The sequence below is a fragment of the Festucalex cinctus genome, chromosome 20 (assembly GCF_051991245.1).
Source record: "Festucalex cinctus isolate MCC-2025b chromosome 20, RoL_Fcin_1.0, whole genome shotgun sequence".
Taxonomy (NCBI): Eukaryota; Metazoa; Chordata; class Actinopteri; order Syngnathiformes; family Syngnathidae; genus Festucalex; species Festucalex cinctus.
This window is the reverse complement of record NC_135430.1, coordinates 10,577,412-10,593,547: the sequence shown is the minus strand read 5'-3', so window position 1 is coordinate 10,593,547 and position 16,136 is coordinate 10,577,412. Positions and strand designations below refer to the sequence as shown.

Genomic DNA, 16,136 nt, shown 5'->3' with positions numbered 1-16,136 from the left:
ACTTTATTTTCCTGATGAAAGAAGAGACTTTAATCTTTCTTGTGATAGTTTCTATGTTTTTATAGCAATAGAACACAATATTCTGTGGGCCTTGCAAAATCAGTCGAAATCCAGTAAAACAGGCGGGAGCGAACGGGATTGCTTCTGTGAAAATGGCTGCGAGAAAATAAGCTAATAACCCCCAAAAACCCTTTAATACCATTTTAAGCATGATTAAGGTCAAATAATAACAATGACAATATTACTAACCTGCTGTAACTGTAGCCGGTGTTGCAGCTGCAGCCGCAGCGTGTTGGGCTGGTTGGGCACCACCCCACCAGGCCGGAGTCCCGCCCGGGTCTGCATCCTCATCATGGGATACCCGGGACGCGGCGCCATCTGGCCGGCCATGGGGTGGAAGGTCGGCTCCTGCATGGGCGCGCCGGGGTAGCCCCTCTGCGCCATGTGGGACGGGGGCGGGCCAAACTGCTGCTGGGCGTACATGGGGGGCTTCTGCTCCAACAGCATGGAGGAGGGGTCCTGCGGGAACTGGTCCTGGTCTAGCGTCTGGTTCTGAAAGGGTCATGGGAAAAGGTATGAAAACTAAAACGGGGACATTTAGGGGTGTTGTGTTTATCGTGGTTCACTTTCGTAGCTTTTTAAATCGTAATTTATATCATATCACCGACGGGGAACTCCGAGCTTGCCTGTTCTATCAAAGCAGGGATGCCGAGAGCCCGGTCCAGCTCTTCCAGGCCGTCGAAATCCTTCAGTGCTGTGTACAGCTGAGACATGAGGGCCCCCTCGTCCACCGGACCCCCTTCGCCCCCGCCGAGGCCAATGCTACACAGCAAGTCCTCCTGAGGATTCGGGTGCAACGACCTAGCCAAAGTGTGTGGTGTGTTTAGACCATATTTCAATATGTTTTCAATATTTTTGGTACCTGTTCTGGTTGATGAAAGCCGTCTGCTCAATGGGCATCATGCTGTCCGGCCATGGCGCCGTCTGATTGGGCGGAGCCTGCTGCTGCTGTTGCTGGGAAAAGTGGCTGACCATACTGATGTCCATGTCAGCTTGGGCTAAAAGGGGACAAAAAAAACAAAAAAGGATAGGGGACCACAGTTTATAAGGTTCCTGAGAGTTGAGGTTAATAATAAGTTTGGGTGCAAGAATATCATGTCATGCTCTGTTATGTAATGTTTTTTTAATTTCTTTTATTTAACGGCCAACAAGTGTTTTTCACTGCAAACACGAGTCGCTTTAAAGCTAGCTTTTGTGTTCAAGGGCCACATTTTCTTATTAAAGCAGACATAGGAGAGGCCATTCAAACAAACAATTAATTGGTAAAATACATAAATAGATGTGAAATGCGCATATAGAATTGTTCATTTACTTTTATTACAGTGAATGTTTGCTTTATTAACAGTTCACTATTCACAAATTCACCAAGATTCGTTTTTTTTTCCCTCTGAAGAACCTATCCTCATATACAAAGCCGCCACAAGAGGGTGCCAATGTACTAGCACACAAAATAAGCAATTTTTGAGCATGTTGACAGGAAGATATCTTTTTTCAGCATTTTTGTAGTTTAGAAGTTGAACTATAATAACCATTTTTAAGTGGATATCAATTACTGGCCGTTTTCCACTATTTACGGCAAGATTTGGTCCCTAAACCTGCAGATAACTGATAACTGCAAGGGGATTACTGTACATACATTTCAATTAGCCAACTAGAAAAACTAAATGACCCATTAACACACCTATATGGGCCTATTGGCAATTCATACCCAACACTTATTCCTCACCGTTGGGCATCATGGCAGTCTGAAGCATTTGCCGAGGACCTGGCTGGCCGCCCGGCCTCATGGGGGCGCCGCCGGGGCCCATCCGACCCTGGGTCAGCTGTGGAGCCGAGGCTGAGCCCGCCCAGCCTTCCTGCTGTTGCTGCTGCATACCTGGCCGGGGACCCATCATTCCTGGTTGGAGAGGAGAGTGACAGTGAGTGGAGATCCTTGGATCTAATCCAAATACCGAATGTGAAAGTTGTCAAAATCTCCGTTTACAAAATGGTTTGTTCTGATGACACACCTGGGACGACCATGTTGGCCTGGCTCGCCATCATGCTGTGTCCTCCCACCATGCTTTGCTGCTGCTGTTGTTGTTGTTGTTGTTGTACTAGCGTGTACGGGCTGGTGGTCCTCATGGGATACTGCGGTGACGTGTTCATCTCCAGCGACACGCTCCTCGCCGGACCGCCCCTGCTCGGCGGGCCTGGCCGCACGCCCCCAAAATCTGTAACGGAAGAGAAATGAGCAACAATGCAGAATACTTCAGCCACAAAAAAAACAAAAAACAGTTACACGTATTGTAAATTGAAATACATGTCACAGTTTTTATTTATTTTTGGAACGTCACAAGTTGTAATGCTAAACAATGTAAAATCCCATTAACGGGCTATAAAAAATTAATAGAGTTCTCTGCATGACACAAATGGTGAAGTACACAGACATGTAACATAAGCAATACTCAAAGGCATATATATTTCCTTATTTGTGAAAAATGGTTTATATTAAAGGGATACTTGACTCATTGAACAATTTTCAGCCGTGACAAGTTAATATTTTGTCCAGAATGAATTTGATAACCATTATTTTTCATGTACAATTAATACCTTTAAAAAGTAAGTTTTCTACTTGATGTCGACTGATGAGAAGACATCACCTGCGCTGAGGAAGTAGGTAACGACCAATCATGGCTCACCTGTTTTCTGAGTTTGGTCAGTAAACTGAGCCATGACTGGTTGTTACTTACTTCCTCAGCACAGGTGATGTCATCATCAGTCGACAGCAAGTAGAAAAATATTTTTGAAAGGTACTAATTGTACATGAAAAGTAATGAAGTTATCACATTAATTATAGACAAAATATTAACTTTTTACTGCTGAAAACGGCTCAATGAGTCAAGTAACACTTAGACTCAATCGCAATTTTCTTCTTCTAGTCCTTATATTTTAATTTTTTTTTAAATGTATTATTATTGTACTTCTGTGGCCATGTTATACTTAAAGTTGGGTTTTGGTAGTTAAAGAAATCGAAAGTTTTCAATTCAATGAATAATCCTGTATATTAATCACGATTTCAATAGCAATAAAAAATAAAAGTGACTATTTTTCCATAATCGCCCAGCTCTAATTGTACCTATTTTTATTTATTTTTTTTAATTGTGACTGCAATTGTCAGTGTACTGTAATGGACTCCAAAAAAAATGTTTTAACCACAGACACATGACACAATTTGAAAATTGTATCCTGTGATTATTTCATTTACCACTAGAGGGAGCAAGCATTCCACTACAGTAGTGGGAACATTAATTGTCTGTCACTATATGCTGCTAGCATAGATGCATGATCAAACACTTGGTTAGTGTACTCAAGGTATATATTTTTTTCAGCTGTCTGTAACTTACTTGAGTATATATTTGACAGCGTGTGAGGACTTTTGCTGCCGATAGTGGTCGGGACTGACTGTGCTTTGGTACTCACTGGTCGGCCCCATGCCGCCGGTAACATTCTTGTGCTGCGGATGCTGCGCCGCCGCCGCCGGGCTGTTCTCGGACATCTGCAGGATGTCGTTGATGATGTTCTGCTTGTCCATGGGGCTGGGCAGCGAGACGGGCCGCGGCTCGCAGAACAGCTGCGGCTGGGCATTCTGCAGGTCGTTCAAGATGTCGTCCAGCTCCGACGACTGCACACACGGGAGAAGGAGATGGATGACACGGGAGAAATGTCAAGACATGGAGAAAGAGGGAGAGCCTGAGGTAAATAAATTGCAAATGCTGCTGTGGCCACCAGAGTGCAGCAGATGAAGACTTGGTGAAAACAGCTGTTTTCACCAATTAACAGTGATGGGCAAAAAAAAAGAAAAAGTAATTAGTTACAGTTACAAATTGCTTTCCCCCCAAAAAGCAACTGAATTACTCCTACACAAATGTAATTAGCTACCAGGGTAGGCAATTGTGACAAAAACCTTCAAATATGTCAACAAAAATGCTGTTTTTTGAGCAGGTTTTATGGAGCAGTTGCATAGATGACCATTTCATAAGTGAATATTTATTGCACCTTAAACCACAACTAGTAGACATAAAGTCAGATCTGATTCAAGTATCTTCTTCAATACCAAGTCTTAACAGTGAGTGCATTTAGCTCAGTGTAAAAAAAATAAATAAAATAAATAAAATAAATTTGAATAAAAATAATAAATAAATAAAAAATTAAAAAAAGAATTTACAGTTAATTGGTATACATTTTATAGAAATAATATTCCCTGTTGCATTTGAAAAAGTCATTCATTTGGATGCCATTATTTCCAACACCGCCAATTAGGCAATACAAATCCAAAATGGTGTAGAAATAAAGCAATAAAACAAAACATTTAACCCATTCAACCAAAAATAGGGCCTGGTGAGTGACGTGCGCGTCGTTAGCTTTGGTTAACCAGTCTGTGTGTTGAGTGAGTGAATGGTGGTGAAAAAAAAAAACGGCAGCACAAGAGCGTACCGGTGGTGAATCGTTTCATTCCGCAATAACGTGTTAATCCAGATAATTGTGATCATTTTGGCCATGGTATAACATTTTTCATATACTCTCATCTGGTGGCAAGCGCACAGGATATACAAGAGTGCTACAGTCAGTGTGGAGGGGGGTGAGACAGTGAAAAGCCCTAATGAGGTCAGGAATGATGTAATGCTCCTGTACACTCTCACTTGCATACCATCCTGCCTCGTCCCTCCCCCTTTCACTTTCTATTCTCTTGGCCACACCGCTTTGCTTTTACACTTAATGGCTCCTCTTTCTATCAATCTCTGCCCGTTTTCAAGGCAGCGGTGTAACGCGATCCGCATCCTGTGCAGGAACAACCAGGGTACGCTGCAAAAAACGGAGCATAAAGGACAATGCAATCCGCTAATATTAGTCGTAAAACACATGAACAGTTTGTTTCCAATTTGTTGCTTAAAAGGTTGGAAAAAAAAACTGTGACATAGATGCTAATTAGCCTTAGCATTAAAATGAAAGCCAAGGCTAGCGTTGTTTTAAATTACACAAAGTGTAATTCTACCTGGTCGGGAGAAAAAAAAAAAAAAAAAGAAAAAAGAAAAATCATATTTGGCCTTGATTCAAGATATCAATCACTGAATTTCTGCTATGTTGAGTGTATTTGGCGGAAGGAAGCTGCCATGTCAAAGTGGGAATTTTGGGCAGTGAGGCCATGTCACGAGGGGGAGAAAGGAAGTGCTTTCTCTCATGTCGGTCAAAGTTGATGACAGTGGAAAATTAGCACACAGTCACACACACTACGCGCACGCACCCATGATATTCCGCGCTGCCTTTTGCCACAAGTCAACTCTGCTCTGATTTCACATGTAGTCCTGCATCAATAATTCAGCTCTCAAACAATCATGAGCACTACAGTAGGGAGGGGGGGGATGTGTGTGTGTGTGGGGGGGCGACACGAGTGGGCGAAAGAGCAGTGGGTGAGGCTAGACTACCCCCGCGCCCCCCACCCCACCCCCGACTGAATCGAGTAGTCATCGTTCACACATGGCTAAGCAACCATTCACCAGCAGCCCACTCGCCAGATAATGAAGTCGTCACCAAAACACACACACACATGCTGCGAGAAAGGGGAATGAGCCCAAATCTTTTACACGTACCATATACTTGAAAGACAGACACTTATTTTCTTAAATAGGGCAAATTCTCACCAATTACTTTAGCTTCTATCACCACAATGATAACACCAACAACATGGATTGGTCGTTTACGTTACGAGTTAAAACAAAAATTCAATACAGGCGCACTACATAATCCCACTGCTAGATGGCAGTGCACCATTTATCTGATTTGCCAACAAACCCCACAGAAGAAGAATAAGGAATTACAATACATCAGGTACACAGTTGAGTTTTGTAATTGCATGTTCAAAGTGTTTTCACTGCATTTTTTCTGATATCAAACAACAGGATTTTTTTTTTTTTTTATTGATTCGAGACTTGCGATAGTTAATCGGTAGAATACGTAATCCTAAAGTATTCAATAGACCTTGATGCTGTAACGGGTCAAATTAAAGAAAGGAATCAATCTTTGCCCACCACTCATTCTAAAGAAGTTTTACAGATTCTCAATAGGGTTGAGGTCAGGGGACAGTGGTGGCCAAGCAGTGACTTATTCCTCCCATCATACCCGTACGCAGTATAAAACAAAGCGTGGCTCTATTTCTAAGTGGTTCTCTCCTCGCCGCTGCCATGGTGATAGCAGCAGCATATGGCTCATCGTGTTCAGTCCGCCTGCCGAGGCTGGCCTCTCCTGGGGCTATGTGCATCTCCCCGTGTCTCTCCCCTCTTTGTTCCTATGCTACGGCGGGGCCCGATTATCCGAGCACCCCCCAACATCCACTCCTTGCTTTCACATCCTGTACAGTGCCGTCTACCTTATTAAAACACACATTTAAACACAAAGACCAAAAATAGAAAGCAGAAAATGTACGGAAAAGACGGATGGGTTGCAGTGTCTGTGTTGGGTATGTGCCTTAAAGAGGCGGGGCTTTGCAGTGTGACAGCAATTCTGTGTGAGTGTCTGGGTGTGAGTGGTGGCCCACCGCAGCTGCTGTGTGAGAATTATTATTGTGTCGGCGTTAATTACAATCACGATCAGAATCGCCTTTATTCTCATTGTAAACAACAAAATGTTTACAGTTTTCCCGGCGTTCAGTAAACCCTGAGGCTCTCCTTTCCCATACACAGTGGCATGTGACGAGTCGTCCTGCTCCATAACATAACCAGAGAGCTTTTGAGCTTGAGGGCACAAACTGATGGCATCCTTTAGAAACGGCATTTTCTATTTACTTGAGCTCAATCAATGCAGCACATGAACTGACCTGATTTCAGGACCCTCCTCCACCCTCCACGAACATGCTCTACAAAGCATGTTCGTTTAATTTAAAGTCCAAACTGATAGAAATTCTGTGTAAACATTTGCACTCAAGGGTCACATTTCTATTTTTAAAATGGACAGGACATTTGTAGTTGAGTTCAAATGTGGATGCAAGATAATAAATAATCACTTTAACTTTTTTAAGCTGTATTATTTGACCATATATTGAATTATAATAACTTTAATACATTAAAACATGTTAAATGATGACATAAAATTGTTTTCCATATCAATAACATTATTACTTTACAAAATTTATTAAAAAATATATATGTAATTAATCAATAACCTAATGACATTTAAACAATGCTTAATGTAAATCTAAATTTGTGTCTATTTTAATAACAATCATTCTCCTTTCACTATTTATAACAAAGATATTAAAATGTTGACTCTGTATGTGTCGAACTGTTCTAACGTGTCAGAAAAAAACGCAAAAATGTTCATCATTGGCTTAAAAAGTACAAACATATTGTTATTCTCATTTAATGGAGGTCTACTAAATAAATAAATGAATAAATACATAAATAAATTTGTGAGAAATTGACATCACGAGCACTTTGGCAATTTTAAATAAAAAAAAAAAAATCAGATTTTCAAAAACAATTTTAGATGAATTTGCTAAACTGCGTCTAAAAAAATAAAACATTCTGTAAAACTGTTTTTTTCTTTTTTTTAAATAAATTATTTAATAAGATAAACTAATGAAAAAAAAAAAAGAATACACTACTTTAAGAAAAAAAAAAGAATACAACAACGACAACAGGACTGTAAATGTTCAGTGGGGCCAGATGAAAGAATGTTGTGTGTATGTACTGGTATGTGGCCCACGGGCCACACTTTGCCCACCCCTGATGCAGGACATGGCAATTGAAATTTCACCAGCAACACGCTCCCTGTTCATTCCAGATCCCCTCCTCCCTCACTTTCCCCTTCTTCCTTTCTTTGAGTGCCAGCCATGACCCGAGCTGGCTGCCAAACCCGCAGATTCCCGGGCCAAACGCGAGCAGGGATCAAATGGCCGGAGCGCCGCGGGGGCTCCTTCCAAATGTCACAGTCGTTTGAAGCGGTTGGGACGCAGCTTCCCTTTGCTCGCGCCGCCAAACCAAGTCTTTCAAGATATCGTGCTTTTTGGTTGAGACACCTGTAGTTAAGGGGGAAAAAAATGACCGGAACTGCCAGGATTCGACGAAACAAAAAGTGAGTTTTCTGCAATAACTGGAGCGCTTCCATCCCACTACGGGCAGTCAGTGATCTGATTGCATGAGCTGCGTACGCACACACAATGTAAAAGGGAAATCGGAGGGCTGTGGAGACGGCACTTTTGGAAAATGAAACTTGGCAGCACAACTAATTAGCAGCGGCCACTAGTCCTCATTACAAACAGATTTCAATGTCTTATTGCGTGACCTTGGGTTGAGTCAAAGAATTGTTCGTGGACCAGGTTGTAATAGTTTGGGATTTTTCATTTATACAGTGTTCCCTCGTTTATCGCGGGTTCATCTTTCGTGACCTCACTTTTTGTGGATTTTTTACAGCGTATTTTTTTTTCTTTTTTTTACAATGTGCTTTTTGTTTTGTTTATTTTTAATTTTTTTACTTTGCGCAGCCGTATCTCTCGAACCATACGTCCGACCAGGGACATACGGGCATCCGCAGATTCGTCTCGACAAGACCTTTCCAACGGTGTTTGCCCCGTCGGTCCACTACATTGCATTCTGGAGATAAAAATATATACTGTGATGTCTAACAAGTAAATAAAAAAAAACATACCGGTACTTTTAATGGAAAAAATGACTAAATAAAAAAACAAAAAACAAAACAAAAAACGATGAATGAAAAAGCATTCATAATACACTAAAAATCATACCAAAATGAAAAAACATAAATGAAAAAAATATATATACTGTGCTATATACTGTAACTAATAAGTAAATAACAAAGATACTTTTAATGGAAATATTTATGTAAGTGAAAAAAGAACATATGATGAATGAAAAAGCATTTATAATAGAGTAAGAATCATACCAAAATGAAAAAAAAAACGAAAAAAAAAAAAAAACAATTAACGGGATTTTTTTTTTTTAATTAACGCGGATTTCCATTATCAGAGATAGTTTTTGGAACGTAACACCCGCGATAAACGAGGGAACAAAGTAGTTGTTTTTATTTCGTTTTTACTTCTGCTTTTTAAATTCAGTTCATTCAAAGCAGGTCATATTTATTATTATTATTATTTTCCCCCCCGAAAATCAGTTTATTAGTTTTTAAACATTAGGTTTTATATATATATATATATATATATATATATATATATATATATATATATATATATATATATGGAGTTTTTGTTGTCACAATACGTTTTGTGTAATGAAGAGCACAGATTTGAGGTACATTCACTTAAAAACCCCCTTGATAAAAAACAAACAAAAAAAAGCTAAGATTCTAAGTTTGTATACGTGTGGCCTGAGCAGAAATCAACCACAACAACAAATGAAACCTACCTGTTCAGCTTGCTCGTACCCGACATCTGGTTTCTCGGTTTTGACGAGCGGGTGTTTGCCCCCTTCCGCTTTCACCTCCCCGGGCTCGAGTTTGGGCGCCTTGTCCTTCAGCCCGCCATCGTCCTTGTCCAGCAGATAGCGAAGCAGAGCGTTGTCCTTCTTCTTGGGGCTGAGGGGCTCCTGCTTGGGGGCGCCATCTGCGCCAGCAGCAGCCTGGCCTTGCTCCTGGCCCAGCTCCTTCCCGGTGGCCTCGGCGGTGAGCTTGGCCAAGTCCACGGGAGACGTGCTGTTCTGCAGCAGCTGGTGGAGGATCTTGTGTCTCTCTTTGAGGGGTGTGGCGTGCGTCGTCGTCACTCCGCGGACCCCGGCCGCTTCTTTCCCCTCAACTCCCGCGTTGGGGGACAGCGGCGTCTCCAGGGGCTCCGGTTTGGTGGTGAGCAGCTGCAGCAGCTTGGTGTGGCTTTTGTTGTCGTGAAGACGAGAGTGAGCGTCGTCCTCGCGCTCGTCTTTTGCGTCGGCCGGGTTGCTCTCCGTCGGGCCCGCTTCGAAAGAGTCCGGTCCCGGTCTGGACATCGGATGAGCCCCCGATCCCCCCGATCCCGGCGGGACGCTCGCCGGGGAACCTATCCTCCGATCCGGAGAGCCCAGCGTGTGCCCGTGCCCAACTCCGTGACACTCGCTGAGGGCCTGGAGGGCGGACAGAGAGCTGCTGGTGTAGCTGCCGCCGTGGTTGCCCGCCGCGCCGCCGCCCATGCCCACCGGGGAGGGCGAGTGGAGGCCGACGCGTGGGCTGGCCGCCCCCCCGGGGCTGCCGCGATGCCTGGGGGAGAGCATGCAGTTCTGCTGTGGCGGATGCGGGCCGCCCACCGGGCTGGGGCTGGCGCGGGAGGGACTGTTCATTCTCCAGTTCTGGCCCTGCTGAGGCGGCTGCATCCCCCCAGCGTGGCTGTGCGGCGGGGGGCAGCCGTAGCGGTAGCCCTGCATGTGTCCCCCCATGGCCGCCGGCTCTCTGGGGCCGGTGGGGCCCGGCGGCGAGAACGGCGTGCTGTTGCTGATGTCTTGGCCCTGAGGTCCTGCGCCTGGCAAGCTGCCCGGGGTTGGAGGAGTCATGGAGGGGGTGGAGGGGTTCGTGGGCTTGGGAGCCATGCCCGTGGCCTGGGCGCCGGGACCCACGTCCTGGCCCATGCCGCACACCGTCTGCTCCCTGTAGGCCAAACAACAACACACAGCAGCGTTGACGGCAACTCAAAAGCAGCCAGCTGCGTAAAAGTTGCTGCTTTCGAACGCACCTCTGGAGAACGTGCAGCGACATGTAAAGCTGTGGCTCGTTGGTGGCGTGGGAGCGCACCAGCTTGCTCTTGGTGTGTGCCGACACAATCGTACCATCCGAGAGGGAGAAGCGGTAGATGGGGCTGAACGCCTGGCCGTGGCGAAGCACTAAAAAAGAAAAAAAAAAAAAAAAGCCGGCGTGTACAATCTCGTTAAACGAAAACATCCCTGGCGAGCGTTTATTCACCTTCTTGCTGATGCCGTTTGGCGAAGGACATCTCGCCATCGTTTTGCAGGTGAAAGCGTTGGATGCAACGACGCACCAGGTCCTCCCAGCCCGGCTTCATGGAGGCCCGCAGCAGGCTGGTATCCAACGAGGTGATCTTACCTTGAAAACAGCAGACATGAAAAATATGAATTCATTCGAGGGCTTCTATGTGAACCGAGCCAAGTCAAACTTTTCAGATGCAGAGACACCTTACAGGAGAGATAACCCCTCCCCCCATAATACCAATTACAAGTTTAATTCATCTTGTGACCGTTTTTGTAACCGTAATAGCAACTGTTGATGCTGTTAGCTTGTCAATGGTTTGGCATTGTTTGTTAGCATTACTTGAAGAAATGTGTTTGTTTTCAATACATGCTTCTGTTTATTTTGACTGTAAACTTCAACTGGGACTGGCATTAATAGCTTAAAGCCTCTTTTTTTTTTTTTTTTTTTTTTAAATCAATTGTTCAGTATTGTTCACTGACAAACTGCTAAACTTCCTAAATGTGAAGTGAATTAATTTGACTTGTCATTGAGTGAGTGAATTTCAATATTGTTAGCACGGATGACTGTTATTCCGTAAATTGATACAGTCAGTTTAAGACCTGAAGCCCAATGAGTACGTTACCTCCGCAGGGCAGACGACCAATCAAAATAGAAAGGCTATAATGTTGTAAAGCTAGCGAGAGATGCTTTACTAGCTTAAACATTGTATTATTATTTTAGGGATGGTCGAGTACGTTGACCAAGTATTGGTATCGGGCCGATACAAGCCTTCAATCAGGGTATCGTACGCACAATGGTGGCCGATATTGCTAGCGGCCGCCTCCTTGTGACCGTTTTAAAATTAGGAACGAGAAAGTAAAAAAAAAACAAAAAAACAATTTCATGCCGTTTTATAGAACATTTTTATGCTATTGCTGGGATATCTATAAGTCTTTCATTAACATTATCTGTCATTGTTTTTATTGTGGAAATTTTATGAATGAAAAGTACTAGCAGTATCGACACTTCGTATCTCGGACTACTCACGAGTAGAGTTCTTACACTGGTATCGGTCTGGGGAAAATAAAGTGGAATCAAGCATCTGTAATTATTTCTTGAAATGTTAGCAAGACTCACAAGCTTCCAGTCAAAGGCCACAACATTAGGCCCACCTGGTACACTCTAATGCACTTCAACTGAGAAACCAGGTCATGCCATCTGTCAGGCTAATGGATCTCGTTAAGTCTGCGCTTGTGTACCCGATGCTGCTGTAATTGGACTAGCGCGTTAGTGTCGAGGGCAGCACGGTGGGACTAGTGGACGGTAGGTCTGCCTCACGCCTCTCACGGATGTCGGTGGATTTGGAGCACATTGTGTGCTTTTCTTGGTACCTTGCAGGTCTTGACGTGTGGTGAAACTCTCGTGCGTGGGCATCATGGGCCTCTCCTTCATGGGGACCCGGCGAGCCACACAGATTAGGCATGACTGGAAGTCTGAGGGCGGCAGAGAGAAGAAGCCAGCGATGAGGACGTATGTAGAAGGATATTGAAAGCACCAAGGAAGGGGGAGGATGATGGAGAGAGGGCGGGGGGACAAGAAAATGAAATGCATGTTATTCCCAGGCTGCATCATTAATAGGGTTATTAATGAGGGTAGGGAGCAGCCCCTACCCCTCGTCTTTCATGAAGAGGAGAAGCTTTGGTTGGCAAAGGAAGGGATGACCTTTGAGTGTCAGTATGTGTATGTGTGCGAGTAAACTTATTTTTACTGTTTTGACTTTTTTACCATTTTGTTGTCTCTTGATAAAGATCAATACCAAGGTGGTAAAAAAAAAATTGTAAAAAAATATTTACATTTGAATTTCAAATATTAAAATTGTTTAAATTACAACTATTAGAGTGATACATTTATCAAAATATTGATCAATACATTAATGCAAAATATAATTAAAAAAAAAATGCTAGTCTGTTGCCTCTCAATCCAAAGGCGATTTCCTTTTGACAGTTTAATTTGGACAAAAGACTAAATTCTATATATTTATTTTAACAAATTAAAAACAGCATGTCATTTTCAAATCTGTTGTCTCTAGATAAAAACAAAATCATTTAAATTAGTATACAATGAATTGTAAAAAACATACTTTAAAATTATAATATAAAGACAATAACAATGTCACACAAAGTTTACTCTGAAAATATTGATAAATATATTAAAATAAATTTTAAAAATTCAAATCGGTTGCCTCTTGAGCACGATCAAAGCTTTTTTGAAAAAAAGAAAAAACAAAACAAAACATCACACTCCTAAAATAACGTCCTAAGTGAAACAAACGCCGATTTATGTATAAATTATTTCATTTCAGTGGTATAATTGAATGATCAGTTTAACTTAAGGATATTGCTGATTTTAGCAGAGATGAGCAGAGTCCTGAGATGTTTTAAAAACATTTTTTTGGTCAAAATATGACTTAGGCCATTATTTTAGGAAGGTGATGGAATAAAGCTGCAAAGCAAATTTTACATTTATAATCAAATGCAAAAAAAAAAAAGATAAAAATCACACTTCTGCATTTATTTACACACATTTCCATTGCATAATTATCTTGTCTCTGCAGTTATTGAGCAGGCCGACTAATGTTTTACATGTGAAATATTCAAGCCAACCCCTCATGTTCTAACATGATTCGTCTGCTTGTGAACGTAACCGCTATGCGTATTTGCGTACCGTCGCCTTCCTCCTTGATGGACTTGGGCTCCGACACGGCGAAGCATTGCATGGTCTCGTACTTCTGCTGCTGCTGCGGCTCGTGCTCGTGCGCCTGCTCCGGGCTCTCGCTGTGCGGGTTGACCAGCATTCGGCAGTTGAAGGTGTGGCTGTTGCGCCTCGGACCCTCGCTGGACCACGGCACGCCGTTCACTGGGGAAAACAAAAAGAGGCATAGAATTCGGTCAGGGAAAATTCAGTTCAATAACTTCTGACCCGAGGTACGTGCAAGTACTTATCTCAAGAAATGAGTGCAAGAGAGCTGTTGGGGGTGGGATGTTGCTCTTCAATCCATGCACTTTAATTGCTAATCAAGTAAAAATTATTATTATTTTTTTATAATTGACATATTTTACAGCTTTGTGCATATAAAAACACTACATATGAACATGAGATGCCGGTATTTTCATCCACGCATTCCATATTGTAGTATCTGTGCTTATCCGCGAATGAATGCGTGTGCTTTTATAAGGCAGAGTCTACCTAGCGGTGTTAGCTATTTTACATTCGCTCCCAATTTTTTTGAGGAAAAAACAAAACAAAAATCTGAGCCCCTAATGAAGTTTGCAGTCTTCGTCCACAAAGCCAAACATACGCATCTCCTCGAAAAACGCGCGTGCACACGACTCGTTTCACTCTAGCAAAGTCGCGTCCCACTCCATCTGCTGATCTCGTTCGCTGCATTGATGATAATCTCCCAGTTATCTGGGACAAAGCCCCGTGCTTGATGCTTTCTTTTTTCTCTCTCTCTTCCTGGGTGCTTCTTCTTCTCCTCCTCGCCACTCGCTCTCCCGCCCAGATGGCCGGGCACTTGTCAGACCTCAATTCCAAGCAACGAGGGGGGAGGGACTGACATAGATTGAAAAATCACCTTCGGTGGTTGATTAGTGGGGAAAAGAAGCGGATGTCAAATGTTAAAAAGTAATAGTTTTTTTTCATACTCATGTAATATTTCAACACTTTTCTTTATTCTTGGGGAAATGAACACTATTTTCTCTGGTGATGTCTATTTTGGCTCTCATACTACAACTTTTTCTCATCAAATAGTACGGGTTCAAAAGCAACATTACGTTCAATTTTTTTCAGGACAACTACAAAATGAAAAGACGACGAAAATGGGAAAGTAACACCCTTGACATGATGATGGAAGGTACGAGATGAGAGTATAGGAAGGGAGCGGCGGCTGACAGGGGAGAGAGCCTGAAAAGGGAAGTTAATTAGCCGAGAAGGGGGCTAGACGGAAGAAGAGCGCTGGGAGGACTCGCGCCATCCTGGCAGAGGAAAAAATTGAAGAACGTATGGATTGTATGAACTTGACCTCAAATGAAAAAGTGGAACGGACCAAAAATCTGCCAAATGGCTCAAAAATGAAGACGTCACCACCACGTGGTCGAGGTAGAACTGGGCAGGTTAATCCATGAGTTTGAGTTTGTCAATTAGAAGAGCTTTATGTTTATGTTGGGGACAGACACACTGAGTGTGGAGTGTGCGCTCACCGAGGGATTTGGGCAGGAGGTTCTTGATGAACTCGGCGTGGTCTCCGACGTGCAGCACACTGTAGACGCTGGTGTTCATCAGCTCCTCCTGGTTGTAATGCAGGTACTGCGTCACGTTCTCAGACACGAACACGATGTTGCCTTCCATGTTGACCACAAAAAAGAAGCCGTCCAGGGCCTGCGCGGGACAACGATATGATGTCAAAAGATGATTTTATTTATTTAGTTATTTTTTACTTACAATGATACTCTTTTCCCTTCAGGAAACAAAAAGGCATAATTTTTCAAACATGGGCATCAACAAGTTGTCCACTGAGACCGTATGAATTCTGTTGTGAACCAAAACAGCAGCACCTACCCACACATTGGATTTTAGTGTAGTAAAAAAAAATAGATTATGTAAAATTTATTTGAAAATACAATTCACTCATATTATTAGACTATTATATAGAAGAAAAAAAAAGCTTTTTCTCGCAAAAACTTTTTACTCATAAGATTATAATTATTCTTGTAATTGAAATTGTATTCTTGGAATTTATATTGGAATTTTTTTTTAGTCCCCCCCACTCATAATTTTACAACTACTTTCAAAATATGATGACTACAACTACTTTCTTAAAATGTTAGGAATAACTTTTTCTCTTAAAATTTTTTTTTTTTTCACTTTCTTGTAATTGCAACTATTTTCTGGGAATATTGCGACTTCGTGTAAAATAAAAATGTTCTTCACTTTACAATATTACAACTATTCTCTTGATATGGCTTCACATAAAATTGAAATGTTTCCTTGTAATGTTATAACTGTAAAATTATGACTTTTTATTTTTTCCTCTGAATTTTATTTTTGTAATTGCAATTATTTTCATGGAGTTTCCAGTC

The 16,136-nt window shown here is 42.4% G+C and overlaps 1 protein-coding gene across 8 annotated transcripts in view; it reads right to left on the bottom strand.

Moving 5' to 3' along the window:
* ncoa2 (nuclear receptor coactivator 2) overlaps nucleotides 1-16,136 on the bottom strand; it is a 45,690-nt gene that overhangs the window by 8,307 nt on the left and 21,247 nt on the right. For all 8 annotated transcript variants that reach the window (XM_077508678.1, XM_077508683.1, XM_077508684.1 and 5 more), the window contains exons 6-17: nucleotides 15,258-15,435; nucleotides 13,723-13,914; nucleotides 12,390-12,491; nucleotides 10,993-11,133; nucleotides 10,766-10,913; nucleotides 9,477-10,680; nucleotides 3,523-3,724; nucleotides 2,070-2,273; nucleotides 1,787-1,957; nucleotides 923-1,058; nucleotides 687-861; nucleotides 250-552 (exon numbers count right to left, since the gene is read on the bottom strand). In XM_077508678.1, the coding sequence (XP_077364804.1) occupies nucleotides 250-552; nucleotides 687-861; nucleotides 923-1,058; nucleotides 1,787-1,957; nucleotides 2,070-2,273; nucleotides 3,523-3,724; nucleotides 9,477-10,680; nucleotides 10,766-10,913; nucleotides 10,993-11,133; nucleotides 12,390-12,491; nucleotides 13,723-13,914; nucleotides 15,258-15,435 (3,156 nt within the window). The remainder of the gene's footprint in view (nucleotides 1-249; nucleotides 553-686; nucleotides 862-922; nucleotides 1,059-1,786; nucleotides 1,958-2,069; nucleotides 2,274-3,522; nucleotides 3,725-9,476; nucleotides 10,681-10,765; nucleotides 10,914-10,992; nucleotides 11,134-12,389; nucleotides 12,492-13,722; nucleotides 13,915-15,257; nucleotides 15,436-16,136) is intronic.